The 23,160-nt window shown below is 42.0% G+C and overlaps 1 protein-coding gene and 1 long non-coding RNA gene across 5 annotated transcripts in view; both read right to left on the reverse strand.

Annotated features, from left to right (window-relative positions):
- EEA1 (early endosome antigen 1) overlaps positions 1-961 on the reverse strand; it is a 65,866-nt gene extending 64,905 nt beyond the window's left edge. The window contains exon 1 of one of the 2 annotated variants that reach the window (XM_030261213.4): positions 767-961. In XM_030261213.4, the coding sequence (XP_030117073.2) occupies positions 767-790 (24 nt within the window). In that variant the 5' untranslated portion in view covers positions 791-961. The remainder of the gene's footprint in view (positions 1-766) is intronic. The other variant, XM_030261231.4, reaches the window with a different exon arrangement.
- Positions 962-4,223: 3,262 nt separating this feature from the next.
- LOC115492399 (uncharacterized) overlaps positions 4,224-23,160 on the reverse strand; it is a 126,586-nt gene continuing 107,649 nt past the window's right edge. For all 3 annotated transcript variants that reach the window (XR_012053485.1, XR_012053486.1, XR_012053484.1), the window contains 3 exons: positions 16,496-16,640; positions 15,364-15,536; positions 4,224-15,211 (listed from right to left, as the gene is read on the reverse strand). This is a non-coding gene — a long non-coding RNA (uncharacterized lncRNA). The remainder of the gene's footprint in view (positions 15,212-15,363; positions 15,537-16,495; positions 16,641-23,160) is intronic.

Consider the following 23,160-nt stretch of genomic DNA (forward strand, 5'->3'; position numbering starts at 1 on the left):
CCCAGCCGAGCCCCCGGCCGCACGGAGCCGGGACCCGCTGGCACCTGCCCCGTGCGAGCGCCTCCCGGCAGCTCCCACCCGCAGGCCCGCTGCACGGCGACCAGCACCGGCAAGGGGATCCGGGCAAGCGGGAAGTGTCTCATAAACGAGTGTCACAACTTGGCTTCCCAAGCCCGGCAGAGCCGCCGGAAAAGCCGGTTCCTAAAACACGGGAGGCGGCCGGACGGTGGCTGCCGGGCTGTCTCTCGGCGTTAAGAGCCTGCTGCCTGCCAGCCCCTGAGGACACAACCGCAGGTCCCGGCGGCGGCTCTCCCCACGCCGGGCTTCCCTTTATCCTGCCCTTTGCGCGGGCGGCCGCAGCCGCAGCAGCGGGAGCAGGCGGCGGGCGGAGATGCCGCCGCGTTACGGAAAAAGCCACGCCGGCCAGGGCCGCCCCTCGCCCCTCCGACAGGCCCGGCCGCGGGAGCCGCCCGCCGCCAGCACCTCCGCCCAGCCCGGGAGGCGACACCGCCCCCAGCCGGGATGGCGGGCCTGGCCCGTCCCGTCCCGTCGGGGCTCGGGCCGTCTCCCAGCGAGAGGGCGGGGGCGGACAAACTCACGGCCTCCGGGGCCACAGGACGGGCCGGACAGGGCCGGTGGCTCCGGCTCTGCCGCGCGGAGCGCAGCTCCGAGCCCGGCCGGCACCAGGAAGCGACACCGGCACGGCGCCGGCACGGCACGGCACGGCACGCCGCCCTCGCTGCTGGGCCGGGCCTCGCTGCCTTACCCGCTGCAGAATCCGCCTGAGCATGGTGGTAGAGCGCGGATGCCGTCGGGCGGCCGCGGCCAGGCCGAAGGGAAGCCGCGGGGCCCCGCAGGAGCCCGGTGCGGCCCGCTCGCCCCGTGACAGCCGCCGCGGCCGGGGAGGCAGGGCAGCCGCCACGCTCCGCCCCGGGGAGGGGCGGGTCCCGCGGGGAAGGGGCTGCGGCCGCCGCCGCCGCCCGGCCGCCGGGAGCGGGGAAGGCGGAGCGGGCCGGGGGCTGCTCCCGGGACGGGGTCTGCGCCCTGATCGCGGTCTGCGCCCTGATCGCTCCGCGGGGGCCCGGGCCCGGCTCCTTCTCGCCGCCCCGGGCCCAGCGCCGCGGCTCTCGGTCTGTCCCTGCGCTGTGCCGGGTCTCCGCCGCCCCAGACGCGTTCTGGCTGCCGAGGGCAGGGCGGGGAAAGCGGAGCGCGGCGGTGTCTGTGCCCTTGGCCGTTCTCCCCTCGGGGGCTGCCCGGGCTCCCGACAGCTGCGGGCCCCGTGCTGCTGGCGTCAGTGTGGCAGCGGCCGAGGGAAGGGAAAGGACTGTGGTTTGAGCTTGCAGCTGAGGGCTCGCTGAAGGAGGCAAAGCAAATGCAGCGCCGTATTACTCTGTTACTCGTGCGGCACGGAAAGTACTGAGAAATGTACGTTCAGGGAGGATTGTTGAAGCGAACTTGTTACGATTATTAACCTCAAATTTAATTCTGATGAAGCAGCTCCTTGCTTCAAGCCCCCAGCTGAAAAGATGATCTTGTGGTATGACACATTAGGTGTTTTTTAAATATTAGAAAAGAACATTTTACTCACACAAATACCTACCTTAAAAAAAAAAAAAGTACAACACAAAAAGCATCAGCTGAAAGGAGGGATAAGGAAGTATCTTTACAAACAAACTGTGGGCCTGATGGTAGATAAGGCCAGGTACAGAGATGTGAAAGAAGCAAGGAGGGGAACCATAAATTCCGTAGGAATTCCACTAATTGACACAGACTGTTACCCACTCAAGACTGCTAAATCTCTGGATTTAGAGAAAAAAAACAGAGACACAATGAAAAAGAAAAATGGGAGGTGGAATATACATTAGAAGGGGGTCTTACATATTTCTCATCTTATGGAGCCTGTACCTCTCAAGTACCTCGGCCACTGGGGAAAGAGAGAGGAAAATGCAGCCAGGAAATTAGGATAAAATGGAGCTGCATCTCCTAAAAATTTTGAGAGACCCCATGGGAAATGCCCCATGACCTCTCACTTTATTCAAACAAAGTTAAAGGACTCCTCTGTCTCCTTTTTGGACATAAACCTCTGGTGTTTGTGGATTAATTTTCCTGTCAATTTTAACTGAGAAAGAATCAGTATCTGTAGCTGCTAAGGCAAAACCCCACATCAGACGTGGCAGGAGAGTTACTGGAATACCTGGACCCTCTAGTATATGTAATTCAACAGGTTACTGTTCCCTGTTCTGTCCAAAAGCTGCGATTTTCACATGCTGGATACCAGACAAAGGGTCATGAGTAAATAATAAACTTGGTCAATGACTAATTGTGCCGACTAGAACAAATATCACAGCAGAGCACCAGTTGTAGTGTAAAGATCAAAATCATTTTTCCACCCAGAAGCTGACATTTCTAAGTACTCTAAAATCCTCACACATTGCGTGAGTTGAGAGCACATGAACAGAAGAATTTGGGTGCTGCAGCTGGAGGCTTCAAGCATGGCAGCGTTATGTGACTGGATGCAGTTTGGTCCAGCTACAGGTTTGTTTCATCTTAATGTCATTGGATCCACAACTGAGGCCCATTAAGGGCACACACACTTGGTAGTGGCTTCAGCTGATAAGTGGTGATTTTGGTCATACCCATGACATCATTTTCATGTGTCCATAGTACAAAATGGCTTTGAAATTTGGCAGGTATGGTCTTTTGGAATTTTGCACTTCAGATTTATAATGGGAATAAGATTGGTTTTGTACAGCTGTACAGATCTTTAAATATTTAGGCAGACCATAGATACTTACTCTGAATCCAAACAGAAATAACTGCAAGTTTTATAGATATTTCAAGAAGAGTGACAGCCTACACAACCAACTGCCAGACTGCTTAATTTGCCAGACCCAAGTAACTTGACCAACCCCTTTGTAGAATGTTTTTTACTCTCCTAGGTTAGCAATTCCTGAGTGCTCAGAGGAAGATGATAGCAATTTGAGGACACTAGTTAACAGTCTTGTATCAGAGGAGGCTTTTCTTAGCAAGACTTGAAGGGAAATACATGATCCTTTCCTTGTGTGGATGCTAAAATACATGCATCTGTCTCCCTGTTCAAGCATGATTCCCTCGGGAACTTGTTATTCTGTGGGCCTATTAATACAACAGAGTCATATAAGGCTCAAAGATACTAATGTCCTACAAATTTAAATAGGTAGCCAGGGAGAAGATAGACCCTATGGAATCCTGGCTGTAAGGAAAGACTGCAATGTGGCTGCTTTTATGTACCAGAGAATGCACATAAAAAATCTCTGCCTTGGGGCAGAGATCTAGAGGAAAAAAATTAAATCTGTCCCACTTCTAGTGGAAGTCCTTGGTTTTAATTATTGTGTGTATGGTAATATCTGTGAATTCATATCATGTGCTCTCCTAAAATTCAATAGAATTTCCAGCTGTTGGTAAATAGGCTGTGTCTCAGGCATGGAAGTTGTAAACTTTCATTCCATCCAAGCTCAACTCTGTTAAGGGTTTGGTGACAAGAGGGTTAGAAGGTGCCTTTCTAAAGAGTCAATTGTTAGTAGAAAGTCTCAGAACAGAATCACAGCAAAGATTTTTCCAAAATCAGCTTGGAACAGGTACCTTATCCTTTAAACACAAGCTGAAGGTTGAGAGTCTGAACTACAACAAACTCTTGCATATCTGTCAAAGCCAGCATTTTTTTTTATTTTAGTACAGAACTGAAATCAGTCTTTTGTACAAGCAGTTTTCAGGATGGCCCAGTGTACACCAGCACTTCTCAGATCTTTCTATAGATAACTGCAGGGTTTTGTTGGGACTCTGGGGAGTTGTTCTTAATTTTTAATGGATATATATATATATAGTCAAATAAAAAGCAATGATGTCTCGACCATGGATCACAAAAACTGGTGTTCACATAATCTTCTACCCCAACTGAGGGCTACAAGGAGCCACTGCCATTTGATAGAAAATGGCAAGGAACACATGTGGTATATGCATAGTACATATGCTCGCAGATATTTAACATCCTACAAGTTTCTGGGCTATTTATTGTCTTACATGTTTTTAGTGTTCATACAGATGACTATTTTCAGTCATGTAAAATTCCTGACCTCAAAATCACATGGTCACAAGCTCCTTTGGCTCACGATGCGCTGCACTGTCCCATTTTTCTCAACATGTTATTTCTAAATATCCTATTTATAAAAGGTATCAGTCTCTGGTTTTTCTTTTTCCTAGCTCTTCAGCTGTACACTTTCGACTGTCACTGTGTGCTGTTCCATACACTTTCAGTAAGTAGCTTTCAAATTTACCCACATCTTTTTCTGGAGCCCTCTCCTTTCAAGCTGAGCTCTATGAAACTCGGTTGAACACAGTTGTTTAAAGGATATGATTTAGTTTACATGGCAATATTTGGTCAAAGGTTGGACTTAATGAACTTGCAGGTCCTTACAAACCTCAATGACTCTATGAAAGGTGTATGACAAAATTTGGAAGATTTATGAAGTGCAGATTTGGGCAAAAATATATTTTCAGCTGAAGGCAGGGCTATTTAGCAGCACATAGGGTAGTTTTAGACTATGCTTGAACTAATCACCAATGGTTCCTGACCCATTCCCTTCTCACTACAGGGAAAAATAACAGCTCTCCAATTCTTCACTCATAGTACTGAAGGGGTTGGCCAGAGCACCAGTGCTTCCATCTGCATGTATTAGAGAGTGTGTTTGCTCAGCTGCTTTAGAACCTGGCTGACTCTGTGGTGAAGTCTCTAACAAAGAGCTGGTGACTCAAGGCTGGTTCCTGTGCGACAGAGAGCCTCTTTCAAGTCAGTGCAATTGCTTGCATGAGTAATGAGTGTGTGTACTAATAAAGGTTGCATGGCTAGCATTAATAACAAATCCAAGAGCTCCAAGTCATGACTTCATTCTAGTATCACAGAATCTAAACATTGTAAAATTTGCACAACTCTCCCTAAGAAACCCTAATTATGGACAGAATAACAGAATTATCTCTTTTATCAATGAAAAAATTGCTCCAGTCACTGATTCCTCTTCTGTCCACCTTAGTACTGAATCCCTGTGTAGCATACGCTATGTAGCTTTGCTGGAGTAGCTGGAGAGGCAGGTGCTGGAACTAGAGAAACCCAGCAGGATGCAAGGGAACTTAAGTCATAAATATGTATAAGTTTATGTAAAAAATAAACCTCATATTAATATAACCAAAATCTGAGATGGAGAAGATCTGCTGCTGAGTCATGCAGAGCACTCTTTGCCAAATGCCTCAGCTAAGAAATTATTCTGCATAAAGTTGAAAGCCTGCCACAAAAGAAACATTTCTAAATTCCACCATAAAAAGCTGTGGTGGTACCATGGCCATTCTGATCCCATTATTTCAGAGATGTAAAGAATTGTTGGCAATTTGCCTGGGTACTTTCCAGTAAATGGCACAGAAGATGGGTCAAAAAGAACAAGAAAGGGCCTTTGTGGAATTTCACTGCAGAGTAAAATTAAAATATTTTGAATAACATATTCTTCCTCTTAGAAAGAAACTTACTAATCTCCATCAATCTAGGCACATTTGACACTATTTCAAAGATTTTTAAGTGAAATGGTTTAAATGCCATATGAAAAAGCTGGGGAAATAGTGAGCATTTGCATGTCAGTATTAATGTTTATTAAACTTAACTTTAGTATTGCTCTAGTTACAGCAGAAATGTTAGATGAATTCTCAGTATATGAAGATTTAATGATAATAGTTAAGGGTATAATTTTGGTCATCCTTCTGCATAACTGCAAAAAATGCTGAAGGTCTGACGTGGGTTGGTTTTTTTCCAAACACAAATCTAACCAAGTGCAACAACAAGCTTTTTCTTGGGCTATTTTGTTTGGTTGGTTGTTTTTTTTTAAAATAGGAAGGCCCATACAGCACTGCTTCAAACACTGTCCTCTCTCTCAGAACATTAATGCACTATTTGTTCATGGCCTTGTGTGTAAGTAGATGCAATAAATGTTGGCTTTATTGAGCGTCACTGTGTACATGTGTTGCATCAGCAATTCAGTTAAACATTTTTAAATTGTCAGAATACAGGCTGCTAAATAAAGAGGCTGAATTTTAACTATACAAGGATGTTAAGAGGCTTTCTTAAAACAGTAAACAAATGGACCCATAGCATTACACTAATCACATGATGCTTAATGGTATCTGTTATTATAAAGTTAACCTCTCAAAGCCATTCAGATTTGTATTTTAATGTCTACTGCATCTACGAACCAAAATGAAATTTTTAAGGTGTAGAACTAAATGCACACTGCAAAATGCTGGCTGGCCAGCCCTTGATTTTCTTGCTGTACTAGCCAAACCTGTCCATGTAGCAATTTTAGTAATGACTTAGACACGAGGAAGGATCTTGGTTATAAACAAAGGAGGATGAAAAATCTTTCTCACTTAAGCTATTTTTTCCTTTTTTTTTTTTTTTTTTGTGTGTGTGTGTGTGTGTGTGTGAGCTAAAATGTTCACACTGAAAAAAATAAAGAGAAGGAACTTTCACTTTTCTTCTTCTGGTATAGAGCAGGTACAATTTGCAATTTCATAAAATACTGAAGCAAAAAAAATCCCAAACAGACTAATATTAATGGAAAATAAAATGCATGTACCAAAGCCTAGGGCAAAGAGGCACTGGGTATCAGTGAAGGTAAAAGTAACAAATGCATTTCCTGTGGCATGATGAAATGCCACATGGTTACACAGTTATCAAGGATCAACCCTTCAACAGCTGAGACTCCCTTCCATTAATGCCAGCTAGATGCATTACTGGGTCAGTTAACAATACAGATTTAATCTGGAACAAATACACATGCACCACTGAATTTCTGTATCATCTAAGCTGAGTGTGGGTTATAGTGTTAAAGCAGCTTTATACTTTCTGTTGACTGCAAGTTGTTTGCAGGCTAAAAATTATAAAGCTGGCCAGAAGACATTAACTGCTTGAAAACAATGTTAATACCTTTTGTTAGGTAGAATGAACTTGCAAAACACTGAGAATTGTGCTGTTTGTGCTGGTAGCTTTTCTGATCTACAGTTAAGTACTCTGAAGCCCTGTTTGCCAAGCCATGTAACCCCAGCCTGGCCTCTATACCTCTCTTTTCTTAGATGAGTGTTAGCTGTAATGGTAAGAGCAATGCCAGTGATGTATCTGCTCCAAAAATAAATCTTCACTCCTAACTTCCAGCTTGGCACTGAAATGGCTTGCCCAAAACTGGATATATATTGTAGAAGGTTTTAGCATGAACCATCTCTGCCTCAAAAAATTTAAAACCAAAGAAGCAAGAAAAGCATAATATAAAGATTTTTTTAAGATTTAAGATTGCAAAACCAAATTAAATCATCCAACCTAAAAAATGTCTCAGTGGTGGTTTAACTACCTGGCTAGAATATGTGCTTAGTGCACTAAAATCTCTTTATGAGTTTGCCAGGTGATTTGAATGATCAAGAAATGGAAAATCAAGTGTGCTCTTTGAAGTTAGGGCATTTTATTCATATTAGATATTTCTGATCAAATACAGAGACTTCCCATAGGGAATAATAAAAGCCTTTTTTGGTAGGCAATGACTTTTATGAAAATCTTAAATTTTTTACCTTATGTAATGTATTCCTAGATTCTGGAAGTATAGTTGCAAACCTATAAGGGTAAAAATGTCATTTGTCTTTAGGAAGGAGGTGAGGATCATCTACTTCTACATCATTTCTTGGTTGCCCAGCAATATTATGGTCACAATATTTTGTCCAGGACATCCGCTTTGCTGCATGGCTCAAGGCAGAAAAAGAAATGAGGAGGCATTCAGTGTTTCAAGACATTCAAAGAAATCTCCCAATATTGAATGTTGGAGTCTTGGCTCTCTTGCACACAGAGAGAAAAAAAAAAAGCCTGACCCCAGTATGGTTTTGAAATCAATAGTCCAATCTACACTACGGGAAGAGAAAACCCATTACACATGTTTCATGACTGAGCAGGGTTTTTTTGGTCATCCTAACATTTGATTCCTATTAAGGACTGGTGTTCCTGTGAGGGAGAAACACACCTTGAGGCTCTGTTGACATGGAAAGGTGAATAGCATGTGGATGTTCCTGTCAGAGAGGTGTATGAGACCATAACCATACACATAGTTGAGTGTGGGAACCAGTAGGAATCCTCCTACTGCAATGGATGCACAATGCACTGTCCTGGCTCTGAAGTTTCACAAGGAGACCTGAGACTTAGAAATACATGGGAAAATGAAGGAAAAAAAAAATTATTTGAGGGTCACAATCTTTAAATATTGGGATACCAGATATGGAGTTTCACAAGAAAGAACCATAAAACAGAAAGGGATTTTATGAAGTGGTGGGAAATTAGTAGCAATAAGCAATTTGTCGGAGTCCAGGACATCCCTCTGGCTGCCCTGGTTGTCTTGAGACCCTGGCATGAAGTCAAAAACAGCTGTGGCTTCAATTTTAGCCCATGGAAAATTGCCAACTCTGGATGAGGAATTACAAGTCACAAGGGTTTTAGTAGTGTGATATTTGAACTAACACAAGATGGAAAAGTAGAATTTTGGGATTTTTTAGAATGGGGTTCAAGGGGGTACAAGATGGAGGAATTTGTGTGCGTCCTAGCTTTCTTTCCTTTCTTCTTATCCTCCATGTCTTGGTGTGATGGTGACCCTTTTCTATTGGTTCAGGGTGGCAATTCAGAGTCTAACATGGATGTCAGGAATTGGTAAAGAAATTGTAAATGTAGACACATAGTTTTGAGTATATAAGGTGGGAGCCCCGCAAGGCTCGAGGGCAGACTGCCATGGCGTCCTTTCTGGACAGACCTCAGCAGGTCAGAGAGAGAATGTTATAGCTAAGAAAAAATAAACAACATTAAAAACACAATCGGAAGCATTCCAGGCTCCTTCTTTGGCGTCAGGCTGGAGAAGAAAAGACTTTATGATCTCTCAGGTCACCCTGACCCATCAGAACCCCGAGAGAAATCGACAGCAATTTACTGAAGTGATCCAAACAGCTTGTTTTTTTAAAGGTTCTTTTGATGTTTAAGTACTATTCTTATAAATGTAAGAAATAGCAGATAATAAAAGGTGCTCTCAGATCCAAGCAAAAATTGATGCTGAATGAGGTTATTAAACTGAAATATATTTTAAGAGTATTAAAGAGACTTCAAACTCTTGTCGCAGTCAGAAGTTCAAATTGCAGTTTCTTATTAAAGATACTGGTATCCTGATGTCTGCTGCTCACAAAGAACAAGTACTGGCTACTATAACTATCTTTGCATTGCAAAAACTGTTACAGATTATTATAGCAGGTTTGTCCATTTTCAGCTGTCAAGGTCCAGGCTATTTCCTCCCCAGACAAAACTATGTAAATCTAGAATTTTGCTTCTCCGTGAATTTTTAGGATCCTTTAGATCCCATTCAGAGAATAACTGGTATTTGAGCTCTACAAGTTACACTCCTCTGCATCTGTAGGGTCATCCCACAAAATGTGAACCCTCAACAGCCTGTGACGGCTGGGGAGGCTTCTGGAGCTTCTCGGCTTTTCACCAGGGCAAGGCTCACTCTAAATCTCTGCTCTCACTGAATCTCACTGAATCCTTCTTTGAAGATTCCAAATGCAGTTTTGCTATGGTCTTTAGCATGCCCTTCTTCTCAACTGTCTTCTTGTCTGTTCTTGCTTTATCATACCACTGAGAACATCTGCTTCCTCCACAATTATTTCTGTCATTCTCTGAGAGCTGAGCTGACACAGGAACAGATCCCAAGGGCTGTTCCCCCATGACAGCATGCTTCCATCAAGTGACCACATTCATCAAGCAATACACCAGCAGGGCAAGATTCTTTCTCAAAATAAATCCCATTTCCTTTCCGTATATCAAAGGGTATTTTTAAGACCTACAGCCAATGGCAATACTTTTCCCAACAATGAAAGCCCAAGAAACAAAATGCTACTTATCTGGTGCTAGGCAAAGGTGCTGAAAGAAAACTATTATCATACATTATTTTACATCACCTTTGTTCCCAGCTAGAGTTAAACATGATGAAGTTTTGTAATGCATGGGTTTTAGTATCATCATGCAATTAATCACTAGTTGGGTGCCTTTTTACCCTCTTACCCCTGCCTCCTAAGTGTCTGCTCACAGCAGAGTTTGGTTTCATTTTCCAGAAGCTAAGGAAGGCTGTGGTGGGAGAATAGAGGACCTGCTGACCACCAATATGTCATGTAGTGTCAAGAAGGGGCACATGGGAAAGCTCTTTGTTCAGAATGAATGAGAAAGGTTATTTAGGGGAAATAACAGAAAAAAAATTATAACAACAAACATGCTTCAATCACTCACTACTAGAACTGTCCCTACATGTCTTATTTCTCCTCACCCTCCATGGAGGCCCTGTAGTTTCTTTTGCTTTTGTGGAGAAATGAACAAGGGAAAGATTCAATTAAATAAGTTGTATGTAATAATAGATTACAGCTATATTATACTCATATAATAGACATACAAACATAGAAAGACTGATTTAAGAGGGTATAGACTGTCCTAACTATGGCAACCTGAACCAGTTGAAAACTTTATCATTTGGCATTAATAATAATCCTTCACCCTAGTATTTTTTATGCAGTTAATCCACAAGTAGGGGAATCAGTATATCTGTCTACATTTAAAATAGCTACAGATACATTTTTTCCCACATCACATTGAAAACATCTTACCTATTCACTTTTCTCTGCCTTTGTCAATTCCAAGTAAACAAGACAATTTATTTCTTACCTCATACCCATTCATTCTCTTACCAGAAAGCTCTCAAGAACCTTACAATTTACTCTTATACTTTTTTTTCCTTACTGTTCTGTTGACATAGTCCTATGCTCATAAACCAGGGTGAAGTGCTGTATGCACAGCATGTCCAACACCACTACAGAGCTAAAGGCAAAATGGGGGGGGTGGGCTTCCTCCAGCCCAGAAGCTGTTTTGCCCTATCCCCTGCTACAAGACAGTTGCCTACCACAAATCCTTCTCTTCACTGAATTTTGGTGTATAGTTCAGGCCAAATCCATCTGCAAAACAGTGATTTCTAGAATAATACAAAACTAAGAAATCTACCATTTTTCCAAATTATATGTATACTAGGAAGATGTGAGGAATAAGATGCAGAGGGTTCCTACAGTTATCTAAAAATCTACTAAAGTCTTTCTGGGCTTGCCACAGCACAAGGGCTGTGAGTCACAACTCCCAAGGCTTCCACTTAACAACTGAAAGGGAGAAATGATCAGTAACATTTTTCTCAGTGAGTGATTAAGACTGCTTTTAACAATGCAGTCATGCATGCTATGTACTAAAAGGGATGATTCATTAGTTACTTGGAAGAGGAGCATCTTCTTTTCTCAGTTCAGAAGCCAGAGAGATGAGCCAGTGCCCCATGAACAGGGCTGACTAGCATGTAGAAAGAGAGGAAATACTGGCTGCTTTTGTCCCTGTCTCCCCATCTGCAGAGCTCTTCTCACTAGAGCAAGAAAGAAATTGAGGAATTTTGTATTCAGAAGTGGCATTGTTTTAGTCATGCTTTGCATGAGTCTGACACCAGAGCTGCTGGCAGCTACTGGCAGCTCCCTCCTCTGCTCTGCAGTCACAGGTGCCAGCCCCCAGCCCAAAGCATGATCTTCATGGCCCCACTGAGCAGCCCAAACAGACATACTAACTACCACTTTCTGACGTTGCTTTGGCACACACATGAGAAATTAGTTCATCCTGATTTTTTTTGAGATTGCATCTGCTGAAGTAAAATGAACACTTACATGCAGAACTGGCAAAGAGGGCAATGACAATAATGAATTTTTTTTTTAATTCAATCTTATTGTTGCTGAAATGAATTTTAACCAACTCCTCCCTTTCCATCATCTTAAGTTTGATAATGTTAGTCTTCCTTTGAAGATGAGGTCATGCATACTGCAACAAATATATCACTCCCAAGCCTTGTTAAGTTTGGGTAGATCCACGTTGTAAGGCATTCTTTGCAACACCCTGGTGGTGCAATACAGTAGTGTGACGACATCTGAAAGGTAATGTTGGGCTGTCTCACGGTCTTCTTCCCGTGAGGAGAAATGATGTTGCAAAAGACTGTATGCAAAACATTTCCAACAAGCAGAAATTGACATTGTTGTATTTTAACCACAACAGGTGTTTAATTTATGGGCAAGTACAAAGCTTTTTTTTTTTTTTTTTTTTTTTTTGCTTTTTTTTTTTTTCTGATAAGACTGATCAAAATTGTTATATAAAAGACCTACATTTCTTTGCCCTTTTCTTGGGGTCTGAATATTAAATAGAAGCATAACTTGTGTGCTTCTTACTGCAGACTTGTAATAATCATCTGGACACACTGTACTCAGAAAACTGGCAGCGATTCCAAGTTGGTGTATGTGACAGACCTCTGGCACCAGCTTAGAAGTGATCAGTATCTACAGTGCCAGTATACATACAGTGCCCTTGCATCCAAACAACAATTACACTATTCCTAAGTACACATGTATCCTGGATTTTATCAATCCCATTGAAACTCTGCTTCACTCATCCCTGGGCTAAGTCTTTGCCTAAATGTTTCTCTCTCTGGTTTTGCTTAGCCTTTCTTTTGACCTAATCCTGACTACCCTTTTTTGCCTTTCACCGCTCTTCTCCTGTCACAGGTTGCCTCCTTGGCAGCCAGCACCAGCTATTTAAGAAAAATCATTCATCTCCCTTACTCATGCCTCTGTTTTCTTCAAGAGGTCAGGGTGGGATGAAAGGAGATGCAGCCGCCACATGCCAGGGCAACCCTAACTCACATGAAGAGGTTAGCAGATCTAAGGGGTTGGGAGGAAATCCCTGTCAGTACTTCCCTTCCCAAACACACTTGAGCAATATCCTGCCCTGAACATGGCCTACCCTCAACTCTCCTGTATGCATTAGTATTTATTACCATCCTTTTGTTATCTGAATCCCTTTTTATTTCACTTTGTCAAGTGCAAGAGTATACTTCCCATAGTACTGGGAATAGACTTTTGTTATCTGAATCCCTTTTTATTTCACTTTGTCAAGTGCAGAGTATACTTCCCATAGTACTGGGAATAGAAAAAGGGTGTCTTTTAGTGCCTGTCTAGCTGAGTTCCTAATAAAAAGACCTCAGGGATTTTGGTTATATTATTCATTATGTAAGGGTGCTTAAAGCCTTGACTACATAAATTCCACGCAATTCAATTCCAAACATACAACTTTAAAGAAATCTTTTGCTCCTGATATAAGAAGTGCTTTGGGGAAAAAAAAAAAAAAGGGGGGGGGGGGGTTGGTTAGGCCAAAAACTGTCTCTTGATAACCAAATAAGTGACTTGAAACATGAACAGAGTTCTTTTCATTAAGTAGTGGAATACATTGACCAAAAGAAGGATATTCTATAAAAAAAAATCTCATGTTCAGTCAAAAAGTTTAAATCTCCTGAATCTCTTGAATAAATCTACAGCACAATTCCATTTGACATATATATATATAATAAAATGAATAATCTTCATTTTATTATATATATATATATATATATATGTGTGTGTGTGTGTGTGTGTGTGTGTGTGTGTGTGTGTGTGTATAACCACTGAAGAGCAATGTATTCCATATAAAAACAGAGCATTATCAATTCCATATGTGAGGTGTTATGTAACTTAAATTATTTTTTCTTTCACCATTACGCTTCAGCTTTCACCAGAAACTTCAAAGACAAATTAAACATTAGTCATTTAACTGGTGATATATAATACTCCCATTTGTCATCTCTGGCAAGGTTCTGCTTTTAAACTTAAGTTAAAGCAATTAATTTGTGTCCTAGGAGACATAAGAACCTAAACTTCATTGCAGCAGATCTCTGATAATGCTGAACACAGAGCAAGGTCAGACCTTGGGAAGAAAAACTGAGCATAGTGTTGAATGACTGCTACGATTATTTTTTTCTGTAAGTCCTGAAATCTTGTACGCTGCTCTTCTGACACTTCCTTGGAAGTAACTGCATTAATTTTAGCTAAAACATTTCCTGCCTTCTCCCCTCAGCAACCCACAAAAAAACAGCCAGAGGCATTTATTTAGCATTGAAAACATCTGAACAATATTTCACATTTCAGAAAGTATGGAAGAATTGAAAACAGTATAATTTAGTGGAAAGAGCTAGGTCATTTTTTCCTAGGAGCTATTACCCATGCTCTGCATAATGGAAATGTTGCTATTTTTTTTTATCAGTAACTCACTGCCTTGTCACACTGCCACTCTCTATAATGGTTAATATATAACCCACCAATGTGTCAGTTTTTCCCTAAAGTGCTACTTCAGGCAGTGCAGGGGAATTCCCTTTGATATCTGTGCCAGACCAAAGGTACACTGGCAGCTATAGTTATCAAAAGGGGGACTTCAGCTGCAAGGACAGCTTGGGAATGTCTGTCTCCCATCCCTGCCTTGCCTCCGGCTGCTTCTTCACACTCACAATTCTCTGCAACTCTTTTTGGGTTTGTGCTGTAAATCAGGTCACTGAGCTGATCCAAATTACAAATAGGCTTTTTGTTTACAGAGTTGTCCTTAATACAGACTAGGTTGCTTTTCTTACCAGAATGATGCCTGAAATTGCAGTGCTGGTGCAACTGAGGAGGCAAAGTCCTGGGACAGAGAGGAGAGAAAAGCAGTTGGGATAGAAGGCACTGGGGAGGAAGAATGCCTGAGTTCAAGGAACCGCTGGCTCAGATGGTGTCTTCTTCCATTAATAAGGGCAAGATGCAGTCAGGAGGTTGTTGTCATAAACCATTGACAAACAGCAAGTTCACACAAAAGGATCACACACTTGTTCTTAAAAAAGACTAAAATTAAACATAAAAAAGCTCCATATGTGACTTTTGCAGGAAAAGTAGCTATGTACATAGGTGTTAGAGAATGTGTGTGGGCATATGCACACACGCACAGATGCATATTCACACACATGTACACACACAAATAACATCTCTAAATGTAAAAGAAATGCAAAATACATCTCACTTCAGCGTTTTTGACAGTCTTCAAAAGCATTCAGCTCTGATTCCCTGGATGGCTGGTTCGTGAAAGCCATAACCAGGGAAGCCTATAGAGGGAGCAGGCCACCTTCTTTTCCTCAGCAAGAGGCGTTTAAAATCTTAAGTGAGGAACCTGAGAGAAAGGAAAGAGAGAGGAGGAAAATGTCTTAAGAAGCAGAGCCCTACGCAAGGGCCAGCAGAGCAGTTGCCCTGCAAACAGGGGGAGCAGCACCAGAGCTGCCTCTCAGGGCATGGGCAAGAGAGTTGCAGGTTCCAGGTTCTCACCTATGTCTTCCTTCTCCCTCATCTTTGTGTTCACACTTTGTGCCCTACAGGGAGTCAGGAATTTCTTAGTGTTTCCCCGGTCTCTCTGTCCCAGCATCTCAGCAGCTTCTCTGCACATTGCAGGATGGAAATTTGCTTGTCTGGAAGTTGAGCAGAATTTCATCTTCCAACACCTAGAGCCAAAGTAATAGAGCAGTAATAGAAGAAAAGAAAAGATGCAGTTAGAAAAGCCTGGCATTTCCTGTTAAACAAAAAGAAAAACTGAAAAAAAAAGGCTAACCATATCAAGAGAAGCAGCATTAGGCAGAGGCAATCCAGAAGACAGAATATACAGAAATGTCATAGTTAGTTATTGCCAGTAGAGGCTTTGTGACTAAACTGAACATTACATGTATTTGAATTCACATGAGCACACACAATAACATTTAAGTCTTTAAGCCATGTATACCTATACCGAAGGTTCAGAAAGCTGGTAATTATTTGTATGGCAGTAAAGCCCAGAAGGCCAATCCTGTGTATGCTGAGAATGACACAAATCTGTACCAAAAGCCTCTACCTTACTGTGTTTATTATAGTCCAAAAATAAACAGAGGATAAGATCTTTTTCTTTTAGATAGGGAGCTGTGACAAAAAAAGAAAGTTTAACAGAAACTGGGTGTTATTAAACCAACCGCGTTTCAGACTCAGAGACCAAAGGACTGGCAGCTAAAAACACCTGTTCAGGGCTTGACCAAGCAGTACATTAATTCTTAAATTTAAAATAACAATTAGAAATAAAAACCAGAACACAATACATGACAAGCACACATGCATTATTTACCATGTGAGTTCTTCCTGTAGAAAGACTGGCTATCAAAGTGTATCATATAACTTATATTTTGGTAAAAACCTAAGGATGGGTATGAAGTATGCAATATTTATACATAAAAAATTGCACTAAGAGCTTTTCCTCCCATGCACTTAGGTCTAATAATACTTTAGTGTGTTTCTCCTGGGGAACAAGAGCAGGTCTTAGCACTGCAATATAAATAGTTAAGCACAAGCCTGCAGCAGTAAAAGAGAAAAGGAACACACTATGCCCTTCAATTCCAAGGCAATGCAGCATGAGAAATACAATAAAATAAAAGGATACCATTACTTTTCCTCGTAATATGGTTCATTGTTTGACTTTTAATACAGGTTTGCTGCTGCTTCCTTTTGTGCTTTTTTTCCCCCCATCATTAGAGAAAGGCCATTTGAGGAATATATTCTGCACAGTGGTGTGATTCAGCAACTTTCTGGAAAACAAAAACACAGCTCTCTTTTTGGTGTACTAATGAAACACAACTGGCACTAATTTTCATTAAATTGAGCCTAACTGAAAGCAGGCAATGTATCATGTTAGCTAAAGCTCAGTGGTCTTAGATCATAATATTATTTTTCATGGGTTTTTACTCATTATGTGCTGAACATAACCTGCTGCTAAATCAGGCCAATGATAACAAATGTATTACTGTGCAAGCTGTTGTGTTACCAAGAATTGCTCAGCAAATACATTTGCCTTTTCATCCAAATTCTAGATAGCTTCTGTCCATACCAACATGTGAGACCATTGTTTCTGAACATCTCCTAAAGGCATGTCCACAGAAAGGCTGTCCAGCAGTTCCAGAAATGCAGAGTGCCCTGTCACGAGCTTGCCATGTCAACATTTTTTCCATGAGGACACTAAATGCTACTCAGACACACAATGTAATTTTACATATTTGGTATTCTTTACCAGTAGTGCTCCAAGTCTAGGAAAATAAATCAAGATCAAAAGGACGTAGAAAATCCCCCACAGTCACACACAGAGTAGTCAATAGAATTTAGGAAGCTTTATGCTTCATGGGTGTGTTTCCATTAAAAATATCTTAATAAAGATATTGTTGCCTATCGAGTCTGATAGAGAAGTCTCCTGTCTCCAAGCAGGCATGATGTGGTAGCCAGCCATGGCAAGCATGAGTACCTGAGCTGGGGTGTGCTGCATGTCCTGCCTTAGGTCATATGCTGCTTTTTCTCCAAGCAACCTGTGGAGTGACAGGCAGCATGTGTCCCAAGTACCACCAGGATCATTCCTGCTTCAAGCCACAGAAGAGCTGCCACTGGGGCTCTGCAGCCCGCACTGAGTGCAGCTGGTGAGAAGCAGGTCCCACACCCTCTGTAAACCCACCTGAAAAGTGCTGCATGAGTGCCCACTCTTATTGTTCCTGGCAGAGCTGCATGGGGACACTGGCACCCAGGACCTCTGGGCTTGGCTAGCCACCAACCAGTACAGAGCCTCTGCGCTCAGCAGCACCAAGCAATATTCCCTAAACATATCATCATTTGCAAAAGAAAGAGTCATTTTGAAAACAAAGTCCTCCAGTGACTAAGTGGCCAGGGTGTTGCTGGCATTAAAGAGCTGGCAGAATTTCTACCATAAATATTTCTATCAGGCTATTGTATATCAGCTATAAAAACTTGTTCTGGACTGATATTTGGAAAACAAGACCCAGCAAGATAATCCTTTTTAAAACACATTATCCTACTTGAGTAATCTACAGGTATGTAAATCAAGAAATCTGCACATTTAGGCCACACTGACACCTTTGCTGATTCTATGGCCATCATTTGCTGAGCACTGGCCACTCTAAAGTTCTTGGTCTGGGACTTTCCTTTTACCTCCAGATGTCCTCAATGGTTCTAATAAAAATGCTGTGGAGACATAGGGGAGAGCAGACAAGCTGCTGTCGACAAGGAAGCATGAAGAAGAGCTCAGCCAGGAGAAAAATCCATCTCCTGAGAAGGCACATTTAGCAAGATATGGATCACCTTTGCATACAGGTGAAGAACAGCCATTGTTGGAAATTTCCTGAATCCTGCCTAGCCATACATGCCTCCTTCCAGATCTGGAGTAAGCCAACTTTTCCAGGTAAGTGAAAGAAAAATCGCACTTATTTCTCTCCCAAAGAAAATTTCTAAACCAGCCTCTTGGTCATAAAGCCATAACACTGCACTGCCCACACAGTCCTCTTGTTTTAAAAGGTTTCCTGTGGTTTCTCGCACATCTGACATACACTTTGGTGGAAAACATGTCAAATGGCCCTTCTAAATGGAGATTTCCAGTTGTGCACAGAATATGCTCAGGAGAAATAAGTAGTTACATGCACCAGGAATGGAAAACTCGGTACCAAACAAACCGTAGCAATTTTTCATGTATTAATAATAAAGTATTCAGGATTTATGGTTAGAAATATTCTTTTCCTTTATTTCAGTATTAGAAGTCTGTTACAGCTAAGCATTTTTTTAAATGCTGAATCTCATTTCCAAATACCCTTAGGGAACAACAGCCACAACAACAAAATTAGAAACACGTTACTGAAGACAAAATTAGAATAACTATGCTCAACACTATACAGGGAAAAAGTAGTGTTAAAATATATGAGGTAAAATTGTTTTCTAACCATCCCAATGTTAAACATCATTTTTTCCTTGGAATGAACAAGGACAGAAATTTGTGACATGTTCTGACAGTATTAAACATGACTGTGGTTTATGCAAATTATGTGCTAGATCAGTATATTTTCTTAGTCTAGTTAAGGCCAAAGAGCTTTAATAAGATATTTTAAATTCATTTATAATTAAAAAGTCTTTTTTAAAAAATGCTTTTAATCCTCCCTTCCCTTGGGACCATGATTCCAGGAAGTCCTGAGAAAATAGAGAGTTTATTTTTCAGTACTGCTTACAATGGAAACTGGGAGGGATATCTCAAGTGAAAGAGATTCTTCAGTAAGTATGGAAAAGCCACTGCTATCACACCTATCACATTGGTGGCAAAAGCAGCAGGAGGTGACAGATATCCACCAACCTGTACTGGGCCAACCCCTCAGATACTTTGTAGTACCTGTAGTTTTCTGAGGTTGGTAGGACAAGTGCTTCAGAGCACACATACTACCATGGCCTGGGTTAGAGATATGATTCCCTTATCACTGCTGAACAAGTCTTCATGAAACAGACATCCTCACATCACCTGTGCATACTGCATGCACATGTGTTGGCTGGGCAATGACAGTTCCTTATCACACTGTTGTTAAAAAATGTATTCCTTTTTTTTTCAGGAGCAAAAATAGAAACCACATATTTCCAAAACCAGAACTGTGTCATAGTAGGCAACATAGGACAAGAGGGAAAGGGGGTTGTTGTGTCTGCAATATCTGCTCACATTAGCAACCCTCCCTTCCTCCCCCTCTTCCAGCCCCAAACATGTTGCTGTCATAAACTCTTTAGGCAACATTGTCAAATACGTTCACCAAATATTCTGATGAAAAAGAATCATTCAAATAAAAAAAATACGGTGATGAAAATACTCTGCTTAGAGCATTGCTTCATATTGGTGAATAGCTCATTTGCTATTCCTGGGTATTAGGGTTGAGCTCAATGCTTTTGTAGTAGACATTTTTAAATAAAGGTTAAAGAACATGTTTGTCCTATGTTATATATTTGAAATGTCTGTGGAAATAAACAAGCACCCACTTCTTAGGGCACTACCTATGGTAGGATCAGTAGGTCCAGAAACAAGCAGACAGGCCAAATACATATGGGTTTCACCAATCATTCTCCAGCAAAAATCTGCACTTAGGAGCTGACTCCTTATCTCCATTTCAATCAAATAAGGTTATTGTTAAAGTTTTACAAAGCAACCCAGCAGCAAGGTGAAAGATGAAGAGATTATTGAATAATAGATAAGAATATTTTTAGTCAGCTCAGATGTATTCGTATCTGACAAAGCACCAGGAAAAAAGCCCTCAGAAAGGTGCTGGCTGAATTCCAGCAAAAGCAACCTGACTGTCAGGGCCCTGCAAAGGCTGGGGTCTTTTCATGAGAGATGGCAAAACAGAGCAGCTGGGTAGGCACCAGGAAAGCCAGGAGAGTCTCAGCCTCAGGCACTGGGTAACTCTGTGGGCATGGGGACATAGGCCTATGGTGGTCCTAGGCTGGGGCACTCCCAGCTGAGCTGGCTGTGGCAGCTGGAGAGTGCCTCTGCTGCAGCATCACTGGGGCAGAGACCAACAGCCCCCGGGGGCTGACATGGGATCCTGCTGTACGCAGTGTGGGGGAAGCCACAGAGGGCTGGGCAAGGATAGTCAGAAATGGGGGTGCCCTCAGGGCCCTGACATAGTCATGCAGAGACGAAACATTAATACTAAAAAAGTTGTTCATATTTCTGGTCCTGCAATTGATTAACTTTTGCTTCTTTTTCACTCATAGCTTTATAAGCCAACAATCCTTCCCTTAAATTTGCAGCAGCTGGAACTGTAAACCTATTCCAAGGTCATTCTTCCCATCAGGTTTCCTACAACGTAGTAAATGCAGGGGCAACAAAGCATTTGTAATGATCTGGAAAGCACCTTCCCTGTGCACAAAAGAAGAAAACAACCAAATTGCTTGATTTCAGCCCTGTTCTACTTCTTACCCTGCATCTATTACCCAATGAGAACTACTGTTCCATTATTATGATCTGAAGAGACAAAGAGTTTTAAAAGATCCTTTCAGTTTGTGAGCCGGCCCTCTCCCTGTTGTCTTTCCTTTTTAATGAAAATCACAGTGTAGTTGACATCTTTTGATCCTGAGAGCCTCTGAAGAAGTGAAGGTATAATGATGTTATTCACTTAAAAGCTAGGGAGATACTGACTGAAACAACATCTACTGAAATAAAGTAGATGTGAATAATGAAGTGTCACTTGGATATTCAGAACTTCATTCATTAAAAAACATTTCTGAAAGGAACTGGTTCATGTGTCCCTGGAAACACTAACACAAGACGTGCCAGGCTAAATCAGACTTGGCATTTAGTCTGGAATCAAAGTACTTGAACATAGTCCATCCTCCCACAACACTGACTACAGAGCACGAACCTCTTTCTTACCTTGTGTACAACTATGAGTAGTGGGCTAGAGAATCTCTTAAGAGGCAGGTGTAAACAGGGAATACTTATCTCAGTGGTATTCAAGAAGCATAGTTCCTCACAATGTAAAGATATGACAGCCCCCAAAATACTGTACCGTGTGAAAAGAACCAAACTTTTGTCTTTTGGACTAGGGACAGTCATAAACCTGCAGCACCATGGAGCTCATTGCTGCTTAATCCACCTTGATTTTTTGACAGCACATTCCTTATTAACTCCTTGCTCCCTTAACTAGACTGCTGTAGACACCTGAGTTAACACGTTCAAAATTAGATTGGACGTGTCTAAATTATACATTGGGTCCTGTAGAGAAAGAGCAGATACAAAGTGGGAGTTGAAACTGCAGCATTGGCACAGCATTTTGAACCTCTGTCTAGAAAGGCATTTCAGCACACATGGAGCTGTAAGGCTCTGAATAGACTTGGCAACTGCTTTAGCTTAATAATGGTGAAACATGTTGTGAGCTCCCTTCTGGATTGGAAATTGTCTCTGAAGGGTTTTATAAAATGCAGTAGAGCCTCAGGAAGCAGGAAACAACATTTATTCAATTTCTCTCCTCAACCTGAATGCACTGGAACTAGGATATTTTGGCATAAAACTCAGACATATTTAAGCAAATGTCAGAGGCCATCAAAGGCTCAGCAAAGTCAGTTTTGGTGGCTATGGGCATGTACAGAGAGGGTCCTTTCCCAAAGCCTCACAAGCCCAAGTGCCAAGTGACAGAAGTCAGGATGAACACCAGCAACATGGAACAAGGAGCCACGTCATCTTTCTGTGAGGACTTGGACAGGCTATTGTGCCATTGCAGAGTGCAGGGCTCAGAAGAGTGCTGCAAGTAGCACAGATTCTTAAGAAAATAGCAGTAAATAAATCTGTGTGCAATGCTCTCCTGGTGACAAACCAGTTCAAAAGGATCCTACAAGAAGCACCTTCAGGAGAAAAACACCACGCTAGAACCCATCTGTGCACACTCACAAACACACAGGGACACCAGCTTATTTATCCAAAATAATCTCACTTCAGATCTTGTGGATCACATGGAGGCACAGGGTCATCCACATGCAGATCACTGCTTTTGCAGCCCTTTGGATCCACCACTTGCATCTTCTGTTTCCCAGCTCCCTCAACGTGAAGCTTCAGACAAAAACTTTTCATACTGAAAAGTCTCCCTGCCTGCAAGACTTCAACTTTTGGAAATGGCTGTGTCAGCTGATATTCATCCCCTGTAACAACACCATTTGATATTTGAAGCTGTGTTTTCATTTCTGAAGAATAATGCACATGCCTCAACTCCCTTCTCAGATGTGTCATCCCACTGCTATTCCTTTCTTCTTTAAGCTACAGTTTGGTATTCTTTTAAGTGAACATGATTACCAATAAAGCATTCCCCACTTTCTCCCACTCCCAAAATTTCTCCCAGATCATCTGTTGTACTGTGCCATCATAAATATTTGTGTGGCTGCATGGTTAACCAGATCAAGGAACTTATCCAGATGAAAAACAGCCCCTGGGAAAAAATGTGCAATTTTTGCGATATAGTTCCCCACAAAGTCATACAAATGCTTATGCTGCAGTTGTAAGAAGGTTTCCACAAGAATAGGGATGACTGACTGAGAAAAGGGAAGAGGAACAATCTGGTTTTTTAAACAGTTTTTCTGGCCTTAATGTGGTGCCATGGTTTGGCATTTGCTTTCACCAGCATTTGTCCACAGAAAGTACATAGAAATTCCTGCTTTGGGGAGTAAACACGCAGAGCTATTGAAAATTCCTCCTGAATGCCCAGGGAAAAGTTCTTTGCACAGGAATACCTAACTCTTGCCAGCCTTGGTGCCGAA

The sequence above is a fragment of the Taeniopygia guttata genome, chromosome 1A (genome assembly GCF_048771995.1).
Source record: "Taeniopygia guttata chromosome 1A, bTaeGut7.mat, whole genome shotgun sequence".
NCBI lineage: Eukaryota > Metazoa > Chordata > Aves > Passeriformes > Estrildidae > Taeniopygia > Taeniopygia guttata.